We start from the raw sequence: 12,849 nt of genomic DNA on the forward strand, positions 1-12,849 counted from the left end.
TCAAGTTGAAGGGGAACTGTCTGAAACGACCAAGAAGGAAATCTTTTACAAGTAAATCATTAAGAACCAAAGTGAAAAGCAAAGCTAAAAGCAGAAGCCCAAAGCATGATGGGAAATGAGTAAGGACCGATCTGATAAAACTGGAAGTTTTTGGAAAAGAAAGAAAAAAGAAGACTTGAATCATAGCGCATTTTTAACAGATAAGTGCTTTACAATGTACAAGTCTGTGAAGGTTCTCCTTGATCTGTTTCAAGGAAGATTTGAAGTCCAGTTGTCATGAATCAACTTCAAGACAATGTACAAATAAAATGCAATAAAATTAATGAATAAATACAAGGCAGGTCGCTGCAGAGTTAACTAAAGGCTTGTCTGAATCAAAGGAATCGGGAACGCGGAGGGTCAAAAGAATTCCAGAGTCTGTGGGCTGCTGCTTTGTACAGGTCTCCACCAGGTTTAAACCGGGCTCTTTGGATGTTAAGGAAGTTCTGGCCCAAGGACTGTAGGGAGTGTCTACAGTAGGGAGTCTGCAAGAAATCTATTTGGGGACCGGGTTTCATTTAAAGTTCTATAAGTTCAAACTAAAATCTTAAAATCAATTCTAAATTTAGGGTGCATGGTGGGGCAGTGGTTAGCTTCTTGCCTCGCAGCCAGAAGGCCCTCGGTTCAAGGCCCTGAAACAGATCATTGATGGGGACCTTTCTGTGTAGAGTTTGCATGTTCTCCCCGTGCATGCATTTGTTTTCTCAGGGCACTTCGGCTTCCTCCTAGATGTGAATGTGAGTGTGATTAGTGGCCCTGGAACAGACTGGCGATCTGTCCAGGAGGTCCCCTGCCCTCGCCCATGAGTGGCTGGGATAGGCTCCGGCAGCCCCTTGAACCCGGGACAAAATGGGTTTAAAAAATGAATGAATAAATTCTAAATTGTACTGGTAGCAAATGTAAAGAGAATCAGTGCGTTCTTCTGGTAGATTCTGCTAAAAACCTTTCTGCTTTGTTCTGGACAAACTGGAGTTGAGTGTCTGTAGATCTAAAGAAGAGGAGATAAAAGCATGGATGACCATCTCCAGGTAAGACTTTGGTAGCATAACTATCAGTTTAGAAATGATGATAGATCGCTGTCCCAACTGGAAAAAACAAGAGGCTCAAGGGTGTTCTGGGGCTGCTTTACTTTACTCCATTTGGCACAGGGTGGACCATCAAGCATCATGGACAGAAGTGTGCTCGCTAGTATCAGAACAGTTGGATTCAGTCACAGGTAATGGGGCAGTCAACGGGATAATGATCAAGCAGTTGCAAAAAGCTGAGAACAAAACGTTTCTCTGAAGAGCCCCTTTTGTTATCTAAAGCCTGTGGAACATCTCTGAAAGGAGCTTAAACCTGTCACCGCCACGAGGAAGGGATCACATTTACTGCTGGCAGGTGCTGAAGCCTCAGTTGATCAGTAAACTCAGGATCTCTCTATAAGGTCTGCAACAAAGTGTTGAGTTAAGAGTCCTATCATGTTTTAGGGCTTGCTTTTTCATTAGTTTTCTTTAAAAAAAAAGCTTTTGCAGAACATTGTACCAACTCTACCAACTCTGTATCTGCAGAAAAGCTGCAGTTTCTGTTAAAACAGAGAGCCATCTACTGGAGTTGAGTCAAAACTGCACCCAGCATCCTCCTTTTCTCAGCATCCGATTGTGTGCCCCTGCTTTTGTGCACATGCTTTGCACTTTCATCTCACTGAGGAGTTTTCCTGGTGTTTACTGGCAGCGGTTGAGTCAGCTCTTCTTTGCTGTACTCGTGTTGGACGGATCAGAACTCCAAATTGGCAGTGATTGAATTGATTCATGTCTCAGTAGAAGCCTTCAAGGATGTGTGGTTTGCACTCGTTTCTCTGCTAAAGAGAAAGTCAAAAAGCAGCGAAGGCCATAAGAACAAGCAGTGATTCAAACACAAGGAGAGTCTGTTGCAAAGGCTGTGCACGTGCATGCAGACATTCATGGGCTTGCACACTCTTTAGTTATTGGACATTTAAAGCAGCACACAGTTTAGAAAGGTTTCATGCAGTAGTCTCCAGCTGCAGCTGCAGTCCTCTCCAGAGGCTGCGTCAGTTTAGTGGTGTCTGCATGTAATTAAAAAGGCTAAAATTCAGAGCAGCAACTGCTGCTCATAGTGATGAGCAATAAAAGTGGTTCCAGTAACAGACATTGGTATATAATCAGCCTCAAATGCAGATGCTTGTAAGAATCTCAAGATGCTACTGCCAGTCAATTACAACATGATTCGGAATAAATTACGTCACTTTCAACAAGACATTTTTACTACTAATTTTGTAAACTTTCATTAAACCCAAATCCTTTTTAACAAACATCAGAAAATCCGCAGTTTATCAAAATTGACTGTATCTGAGAACTGGACTGAGTGACCCCTCCCTCCTGGTGTTCCAAACAGAACATAGTCGTGGGTTCCAAGAAGTCATTCTATTTGTCAGAATAATCATTCTTACTCTGATACAGTTTTTAACATGTTTTTGACAATCCTTCATTTTTTTTAACAACATTTTTTTTCTGTGGTTCATGTTATTCAAGTTGTAAAATGACCAATCAGATTCATCAAAAAAGTAGGTGGTGCCTGCTCGCCCCCCAAGTCCAACATTCAAAATGTTTGACAGTTTAGTGTAGCCCGCTTCCAAGTGGTAGGGGTGTGGCCTTCCAACAAACTCACTCCTGTGGTGACAGTGGTTGCCATAGTAACTCGAACCGAATCAGACCAGTCACTGCTTGCTGACGTCTGGTTCCAACGTGGTGGTATCCGTATTGCAAACAATTGTTTCAGACAACTGCTGGAGATAAAACTATTATCAGCTGTGATTGCTTTGTTTTTCTCCTCCTTTAGGATCAAACCGACAGTGTCTAAACCAACAGAAAGTTCAGCTTACCACTGTTATTTCACGATCGACTTGATTAGAAAACTGCTCTATTAGCACACACACATATATATATATATATATATATATATATATATATATATATATATATATATATATATATATATATATATATATATATATATATATATATATATATATATATATATATATATATATATATATATATATATATATATATATATGACTGTTGCAGTTCTTTTATCTTGTTTGTGTATGAGAGAAAGCTGCCAGTTACCAAGAGAAGCTTTAATAATCGTGGACTGATCTTCTTTGGATTAACCGTTTTCTCTACATTTCTATACAAATAAAACCAAAGTACAGCAGCAGCAGACAGTTCTTTAGGGTTAGGGTCAAAGTCATTGTCCTTCACAGTTACCGGTTTCTAAGGTAAGCTGCAGCACCAGCTGCTGATCTATATGTTCTTATGTGGAAGTGAAGGTTCTTTTAGGAACTATTATATGAGGTGATCCATGCAGCCCCTTCAGATATTACTAGATAGATCATAATCCAATGCTTTTCCTTAGCTCGCTCTTTTTATTTTTTTATTTTTTCTATCATATGGTGACTTTTTACAAAGAAGTGCAGCGATGCAGAAATCCTGAGCCCAACCCACTTTCAATCCCATCACCTCTGAAATTGCAGACTTTAATCATTTAAGGCTGGACCACCTCTGCCCCTCTGGATGTACTCCGCATCCATCACTCCCTTTTTAGACCTGCTCCGTTTTGCAGCAGAAACGGGTCATTGCTGTTTTCAGGGTCAGAGTTTTGGTCTAATCACACCCTTGCTTGTTGTTCCACTAACCTGCTCTGAAAGAGCTTTTGTTTTCCTGTTTCCTTCAGAAGATGCTGAAATGTAGACCTCGCTGTTGACAGACAATGTTCTGTTTTGAGAAGAAAGGAAGTAGAAGCATTTCGAGCAGCACAAATCTGAAATAAAACTTTAAAAATGTGGGAGAAAAATTATAATGTCTTAGTTTATGACAATGAAAATATTAAGCTTGCAATAAAATGTGTGCGTAATAAATTACCACATTTGACCAAATGAAGCTTCAGATGCCTACAGAACGAAGAAGGCAGAAGCAAAAATGAAAATACACTGAGTAATTAAATATGTATAAGTGAAGCCATCTGAATGTTGGTGTACATACATTTATGTTCCAGGATGAGAAGAGAACATTTCAGGTCATGAAAGTAAAGAAACCTCAGTGAGACCAACTCTGAAGAAAATTAATCTGAAAGCAAAAAAGAATTGTACTGTGTTGAAGAACAGCAGTAAAATAAGGGAATAATGATGAAAAGGAGAAAAAAGAATCACTCTTTTAGAATGTCAGTCCATGCAGGCCAGCAGGGGGCAGCATTGAACTTTGATATGGAGAATTGGAACAGAAACTAAAATTGAAAAGTTCTGACTGTGAGTGCAATCCTGTCTTAGTTTTCTTTTCTTTTTTTGTTTTGATGTTTAAAAAAAAAAAAAAAACAAGGATAGTTTTTTACACCTTTGATGTCATTGTCTGTAACATCTTGAGTTGGGGGGGGGGGGGCACTCTCCATCATGCGCCAATTTAGTCAAACTTTATCCACAGAAGTACGGACAAACAAAGCTTCTTATTTTCCTTTTGTTTTGGAAGAACAACAAGCATTTTGAAGCAGAGGAGGACACTTCTCTGTCCTGCTCTGCTGCGCTTTATGGCGGCTGCGATCTTTACAGATGATGATGCCCCACCGACTCTGTCATGTGCAAGAATACACACACACATCGCTATGCTAACAGCTGCTTATGACATAATAAAACGACCTCTTTCTTTTTCCCTCCTGTCAGTCCACCTGCTCAGTTTGGATGTTTAATTGGTCCTGAGGCAACACATGTGCAAACACACATTTATTTCAACAGGTGTGATGTCAGCAGGAGCACAGCGTGGCGCCACAGGTTACCATGGTGACTGGCAGGCACCTAGCGACCAGCAGTTTTCCATCCTTTCTACTGTTTTTTGCGGCATCGTCTCAGTTTTTCGTCTGCCATCAGTCCCATCACGTCTGTCTTTCTCCTCTTCTTCCTCCTGTCTGTAAATCAGTCACTTCTTCTGATCTTTGTTCAACAAGATGGAGGGAAAATTTCTGTCCTGATTCGGAATAAATGAGACACGTAAAGTTTGGATATTATAAACCGGGAGCTTATATGAACACTACATATTTTAATTTTTTAATTTTTTTCTCCTTTTCTTTAAAATGTTTTCTTTGAGCATCATCACATTCACAAAGAGCGCAGCTAAAGACATTGGATAATGTTGTCCAGCGGAAACAGACTGTTTATGATTCTGCAGGAAATGCATTTATCTGTATTTATCCATTGGTACAGTGACATTCAGCCAAAACTGATATACTTAAAAAAATTTTTTTTGCATGTACGCTTTAGAAATGCTTGCATTGGTTGCTTTAGGTGTGTGCGGTTGTGCCGTCACACGCGGCCGCACTGTTGGGGGTGCTGACACGTCATTTACACTCAGCATTAAGCCAAGAACAGAAAGCAACGTCTCCATACATGCACCGAGTGTGTGTAGTTCAGGGCCTATTTGATGGGGAGGGATCGGACTTTCACTTCACATATCAAGTAACCAAGGAGATGGAGGAGGGAGTGATCAATATTTGATTCTGGAGCACTCTGGTAGATTGTGTGTGTTTGTGGGAGAACTTGAGCATCTGCGGCGGCGCGTTGCTGCTGCTGCGACAGAGGTGGAGGAGGGCCAACGTGTGTGTCAGCAGCACAGACTGCAGTCGCTGGCTGCAGGATGGGCTTACATTGATTTTGTTATCTCAGGATGGACAGGTTGAGTCAAGATGGCTCCTGCAGAACGGCTAACCAGGAGCAGCACGACTGACGTAATGTTTAATATTCACGTGGCTCCCCAGCAGGGTTGGTTTTGGGGGAACAGCTGCAGCAGGTACCATGCCAAGAGAGGAGCTTTGATTTCATTAAAAGGAGGAGAAACAAAAAAAACGTTAAATTTATCGTCACTGGAGCTGTAAAGACTTTGTTAAACCTCATCTGCAATGTCAATAAATATGCAGAATCTCTGTCTGTCTGCTTCACAACTACTGCAGTTACACTCTTGTGCTGTGTAACGTCAAGGCAAACACAACATTTATCTAAGGGGTGTAAATGAAAAGAAAATAAATGAACTGGAAAGAAGTTGATCAGAACTATGAGTTTAAAACAAAGAAATTAAAAATAAGCTAACAGAAACATTTTGACTGTTTTGGACTGGGAAATCAAATATTGTTTTTACTTGGTTGAATTTTAAGCAGAAAATAGATTTTTTTAATTGCTCTGTTGTCTAAAAATAGGTTAAAAGTTTCATATTTTCAGAGAGAAATTTCTCAAAAAGATGCTAAACATCTTTATTTTTTTAATGCAGGCATCTCCCTTTACCAAGTCACCAGGGGAGTTCATGGCTCTTTGTAACATCAAATCAAATTTGGATGAAGCTCCCTTTCAACTTAGCATTTTAAATGAGTTCACTTAAATTGTTAAATGAGGCTCATTTTCATTGTCTCTGAAAAGTACAGGTGAGTCAGCAGGCCTCCTGGCATCACAGAGGCTTTTAGGCAGACACGTGCTCTGCGTCTCTGCTGAAGTTTAAATCAACAATTAATAAGCAGTGGGTTTCAAACGGGCAACCTGAACTAAGAGGACACAATTGCTTGTGACACAATCAGGACGCACTCCTCGGAGTTTCATTTTACTAAACATGAGGCTGTTACCAAAGCCAATCAGGGAAAAAACTGTTGTTGATTCAAACTTTATTCACATTTGTCCTTCCGGGTGGATGTGAGCTGTCTGTGAGTGAAAAATGGTCATACCTGTACAGGAGCATGTAGGTGGCCCGCAGGTAATGTGGTAAAATGGCGTATGCTTATATAGCGCTTTTCTACCTACAAGGCCCAAAGCGCTTTACAGTCACAGGCCCATTCACCCAGTCGCACACACATTCATACACTGGTGCCGAACACAGGCGCCCCCCTACCACCAGAGGCAAGGTGGGGTTCAGTGTCTTCCCCAAGGACGCATCGTTCGTGGGCGTGCAAGGCGGGAATTGAACCTGCAATCATACGATCATGGGTCGACCGCCCTACCGCTGGGCGTGGTGCAAGGTTGTTGAGCGCTTGGTGAGCATGTCGAGAGATGCAGGAATGTTGGAAGATTTTTCTGATTTAAGTGCGCTCCTTGCGTGCAGCCTGACTGTTAGAAATAAGGATGGAGTGTAGTTTGTGTGGACTTTCTACAGACACCCAATCCGTGAAGCATTAGCCTGCAGCCAATAAGGTACCAGTACTCGCACCTTAATAATGACCAGTACGTCAGTAGTGTGAACAATTTCTATTATTCTTACAAATACTTCATGAAACACTTCCTTGAATTTTAAGTTGTCTGTTAAAGTTCCACTCCGAGAATCTTTTGATCTTTTTTTAAAGTGCTCCCAATGATTTTTTTTTAAATTATGATTATGCAACAAAAAAGAAAAAAAAAACTGTCATTTTCTAGGACATGGTTTCTGTGAAGCATACAGTAGTTCATTAGAAACTCTCCTCTGAGTTGTGGGTGGGACTTTTGGCAGGGAGTAAGCTAGCACTGGTTTCCCATCATCCCTTTATTTACACTCTTCCACTAGCTTACAACCCCTCACATCCCCAAGCTTAAACTAGTGATGCAACCACAATGGCGAGCAAAGATCAGGTGAGGAAAACAAAGACGTACATTTGTCTGCAAGTGGAAGCATCACAATGAAGCAGAGCAGGAAGCTCGTGGCTCGCCCAGCGTATTTTCTACATCACAACAGTCTTTATTGAATGATTTTGATTAAAAAAAATACTCATTTTCACAATACGCAATTTTCTTTATATATATGTCCTTATCATCGGAAAAATGTCCCAAGAACATGTTAACAACACCAAAAACAAAACGTTCATCTGAGTGGGCCTTAAAATTATTTTTTTATCTCCTCTACAACCTCTTCTTAGATCAATGATCAAAACAAATTCTGTTCTTGTTTTTCTCTTAACATTTTTTGCTAAAAATGTTTTCTTCATGGGTCAACAGAAGAGCCAGTTTTCACTTGTGTTCCTGATGCCGTCTGCTCCGCTTCTTCTTTTACTTCATTAAAAATGAAGACCTATGATAGTTTTTGGTCCACAGTGACCACTCTTTTATCAAAAAGACTGGGAAAAAAGGTGCACTTTAAAGGTTCATTTTATTCTCCTTCATGACATTTTTTACCATAAATGGACGTGTATCATTTGTCGGCTCAACGCTGGGTGCCAAACTCATTACGGTTCTAAGGCCACTGGGAGCCATTTTAAAGAATAATGCCGTATCCAGCTGGAGTTCCTGTCCACCTGTCAAAACACTGAAAAATGCAGGAGAAGTGAGAGTGATGAAAGAGCAAGGAGGAAGAAGTGGGTGGGTGGAGGGGGGGGGGAGATCACTCCTTCAGCAGTGCAATACACTGCCAAAGCAATAATTCATTTAAAACTTGAATGCATTTATTCATTCCTCAGAAACCAATTATGTTAATTTTCCTTCCTGACACTCCAGAGATCAGACGGCAGCTCGCCCACTTCTCCAGCCGTCAGCAGGAGATGCAGTAAAAGCAGAATTATGGATTAAATGCAGTTTGATTGTGGAACACCTTGAAGCTGTTTTTTACTGCACCACCTGCAAAGATTTATGAGTCCTATCAGTATTTTTATCCGGTTACATCAACTACACCTTTGAATGATTGAGGCATTTCAAACTTGAAACTAAATCTTTCCAACTTTATTTTGTTTCTACACTTGAGTTGCTTCCAACTGAAATTGATTTTTTTTCCCCCTCCAATTGTCAAGTTTCTGTTGGTTCCTGTTTTTCCCTCATCCTCCTGATCCATCATCTTTTCCTCTTCTTGCTTTTTTTGCTTCATTTCATTATTTTCCATATTTCTGTAAAAGCATCTCTCCCTTCTTTCCACTAACCTTTAAATTCTTCTTTCAATTTTCCTCCAGTGTTGGTTTTTGGCACCCAGTGCTGTTCACTTCCATCTTCCTCTGCCATTCATCACCTCTTCCTCTGTTGCCTCTCTGCTGAGTATAATCTGTAACCCAAGTGTTGGTGTGTTCCTCCCTCCATCCATCTGAAGATCGGGTTATTGCTCTGCAGCCATCAGTGATGCCTCAACCACAGCATCCAGCCTTTTTACACTCTGCAGTTTTCTATGCGATTGAAGCGAAAAACCTTTTTATTTTTAACCAGAAGTTTTACATGAAAAAAATGCTAACAAGGCAAAATGGCAGTCAGAAAGCATTTTGACAAAAGGTTTTTATGACACAGTGAAAAAAAGGTTTTTAAAAAGAGGCTGTTTTTCTGTTGTCTCACTTAAATAAAAATTAATATAAAAAAAATTAATATAAAAAAAAGAAGGGGCTCAAGATCCACCTTTTTAATTTCACTTTTTGTTTATTCTAACTGCTAATTTATTCTATTAGTTTTAGTATGGGTTATTTTATGTATTTAATTTCATTTTATGCAAATTATTCTACATTTCATGTTTTTATATACATCCTCTGTCTTTAATTTTAGTATCTTATGATTTTAGCCCCCGTGTTTCTTGTGGGGATCTTTTCTTCCAGGGCTTGCCGGCTTGGTCGGTGGTTGTTGCCGCGGTTGTCACCCTTGCTGGGGCGGCTGGAGTCTAACTTTGCAGCGTCACGGCTGTGAAGTGGACCCTGTTGTTGTCCCAGTCTGGGTGGGCACTGTGGTGATGCTCCCATGGCCAAGCTGGCTCCTGGTATAAAGAGATTCCCAAATACTATTTCCTCACAGCAGAGAGCCAAGCCTTACATTTTTTTATTTATTGTTTTATTTATTTAATGTTTTTTATTTTTGTTTATTTATTTAAGAAGTTGCATAGTCATTATTGTACGTGGGGGTCATGGGTCATATGTTTTAACGGAGGGGAGTGGGAAGGGTAAAGGGTAGGTTGGGTTTTTACTATAATATTGTGTGTTTTTTGTTTTTAGTGTTAAAGAGCTTCAAACTGCGCAATGCATGAGTAGCGCTATTTTACAAATAAAGTTTGATTTGATTTGAAAGAGGGTCTAAGGGGAGGGATGCCCAGTTTAGCCTAGTCGTTTAGTTTAGTTTAACCATTACCTATTGAATTTTAGGACTTCATGTTCTTTATGATTTCATGTTTACCATACAATTACCGGTGAAAAGCCCATTGAGGCGACTATTGTTGTAATATTGGGCTCTTTAAATTGAAGTGAATTGATGCTCTTCAGTGGCCTGATCCTGTTAAAATCACCACTGGATTTTCTCTTTGTTTTGTTTTCATGCAGGAAAAGTATGTTAAAAATAAAAATGGTTTTGATTGCTTCATAAGATTTTCCAAATCCTTGGTGTAAAAGGTGCAGATCATGAGTCTCTGGCATTTATCATTCCATTGGGAATGTTCACCGATCTCCTTGGGTTCTTGTTCTTGTCCAACAGTCCTCACTTCTAGGATCTCATTATCCTTTTGGTTCATTAGTGAGTAGCAGGAAATGAGGGAGGAGGAGTCAAAGTATGGGTGATCTGCATTAGTTTAAATTCAGATGTACATCAAGCTTTGGTCTATAGCATAGAGGTTCAGTTTGGAGCCTCCAGAGCTGGTTGGTCTTCCATGTCGTGGCTACAGTTTTATTTCAGATGGAAGCTGGTGCTGCTATCTCACTATCCTTTCTCTGTGTTTGTTTGTTTGTTTACAGCGATGTTTGTCCATCATTCATATCAGAGGATGACAATTTTCTGGAACAGCTTTGTATTTTTGTTTTTCGCAGTAGTTGGGTGTTTGGTGGAGGCTCTTCATCATAACAATGTTCTATGATCTGTCTGTTCCTCAGGGTCAGGGTACCCCTATGTGCTGCAGGCTCCAGCCCAGGACTTTTACTCGGGTAAAACAAACCGTGTCATGTGTCCTAACCAGTACGCCCATCCAGCCCCTAAACTGGTTCTGCAGTGAAGCCATAAAGCTGCAGCTACTGCTTCTCCGCCATCCTTAATCCATACTAAGTGGATGTTAAGTGGCTGCTTTACCGTGATGCTTCAGAACAGACTCTGGCTTCGCAGGGCTTTAATGCTGTCATCATATAAAAATAACACACTCAGCAGAGTCAGAGCTCATGTTTTACCTTTAACCCTGCTTTCAGTTTTTCACATTCATCAGCATATTCATGTTATATGTACGCACAGATAGAGAAATGCACCTGCTGGAGTTAATGCTCATAAATGTGAGTTTCAGATGAAAAACAGCTGCACAGACGTTTGAAACATTTTAAGACGTTTCACTAAACGATCGAAAAACAAGAAAACTGGTTGAAGGTGAAGCTAAAATTGATCCATGAAAATATTCGTGTGTGTAATTTCTTTCCTCTTTTTAGCCATCGGAGTGTCTTTGTAGTAAAGTATTCAATACTTGTTTAAAGGGTTTCTTTTCACAAAAAGTCCATAATCTAACAAGTGCAGAATTAAGCATAAACAAGTGTGGATTCTGTAAAAACATAAAGGAACTGCATAAAGGAATGCAGGTACTGCATAAACGAGTGCAAATTATGCGTAAAAAAGTGAGAATAATGCGTGAACGGGTGTTAGGTTTTGCCTACAGGAGTGCAGGTTCTGCATAAACGAGTGCAGATTCTGTGTAAATGATTGTTCAGTGAGTAGGTGCTGCTAGATGTGGATGGGAATGCTGTGATCTTGGTCACAGCAGAGTTTTAAGTGTAAACCGGCACAGGGGTATGTCTGCAGAGGACTGCAGAACAGGAGTGCTGACTCTGCAATTGCAGAGCCCCATTTTTGTGTGTGCATGTGTGTGAGTCCTTCCGTTTGTTGGTGGGCGGGGCCACACGGCAGAAAGCCATTGCCAAAAAGAGCAGAGAACACAAATGAAGGTGTAGAGTAAAACTAAAAGAATTTTTAGTGCTGGAGAAGTGGCAAGTTGAGAAAAGAGAGATGAGAACAAAGGTCTGGAGACGGATGGATGAAGGAAGTTTATAAAATCTGACAGACAAATAGCAATTTGGAACGAGAGGGAAGGAAGGGAATCAGTGGGAGGAGGGCAGTACTTTAGTATCAGCACAAACACAGTCGCACAAACACACTTACACCGTCCTGTGCAGATCTGCTGCTGCGATCATCAGTGCTGCGTTTGGCTCCATCTCCTGCAGCCTTTTCCCTTCATCCCAAACACACCGTCTTTCAACTTTGGAACTGGACAGAAATGCTGGCTGAAGTGGATTCCAGTAACATGACGTGTTTTTGTCAGAGATTTTATCTTAAAAACTGTAAACTGAAATTAGGTCTGCTGAAGCCACGGTTGAAAGTTTTTTTTAACTGAAGTTTAACTAAAACTTTGGTCCCGTTTGCTGCAAACGAGCTCCAGTGCGATTGCTTCACCATTCTGCTCCATCTGAAGTTAGAGAATGAATGTGCTCAGGAGGATGTCCTGGTGTTTGTGTGTCTGAGAATAGTTCAAAATGTTGATGATCTGTCTTTATTCAGCTTGCACCCTAATCAGAACAAGACTAATAGCTTTTCAATTTTTTTGGTTTGTTCAGATCCAGCAAACTAAAAAATTAATGTAAGAGCACAGTTTTGAATTTTTCAATTTTTATTTTCTATTTTTAACAAGGCGCACTAAAAATATCAATTTTTTTTCAATACATTTGATTGTTTACTTTCTAGCAGCTCTGAGAAAACGTAGATATATTTTTTTAAATGTAATCATTTTGAAGAAATGTGACTTAACTCAGAGCCATAGAACTGCATGTAAGCTTAGTTTAGAAAAACATTTGACATGAAATGGCATTTTAACATTTTAAAAGCTTTGAAGACATTTGTACGGT

General features: G+C 40.1%; 1 protein-coding gene across 10 annotated transcripts in view; it reads left to right on the forward strand.

Annotated features, from left to right (window-relative positions):
- The window catches only part of LOC101159603 (chloride channel protein 2), a 130,237-nt gene that overhangs the window by 43,122 nt on the left and 74,266 nt on the right, over positions 1–12,849 (forward strand). For 6 of the 10 annotated variants that reach the window (XM_078956544.1, XM_023961219.2, XM_023961220.2 and 3 more), the window contains exon 3: positions 10,849–10,899. The exons of the other annotated variants lie outside the window; for them this stretch is intronic. In XM_078956544.1, the coding sequence (XP_078812670.1) occupies positions 10,849–10,899 (51 nt within the window). The remainder of the gene's footprint in view (positions 1–10,848; positions 10,900–12,849) is intronic. 10 annotated transcript variants of the gene reach the window in all.

The sequence above is a fragment of the Oryzias latipes genome, chromosome 13, assembly GCF_053564925.1.
Source record: "Oryzias latipes strain Hd-rR chromosome 13, Olatipes_Hd-rR_3.1".
Lineage (NCBI taxonomy): Eukaryota > Metazoa > Chordata > Actinopteri > Beloniformes > Adrianichthyidae > Oryzias > Oryzias latipes.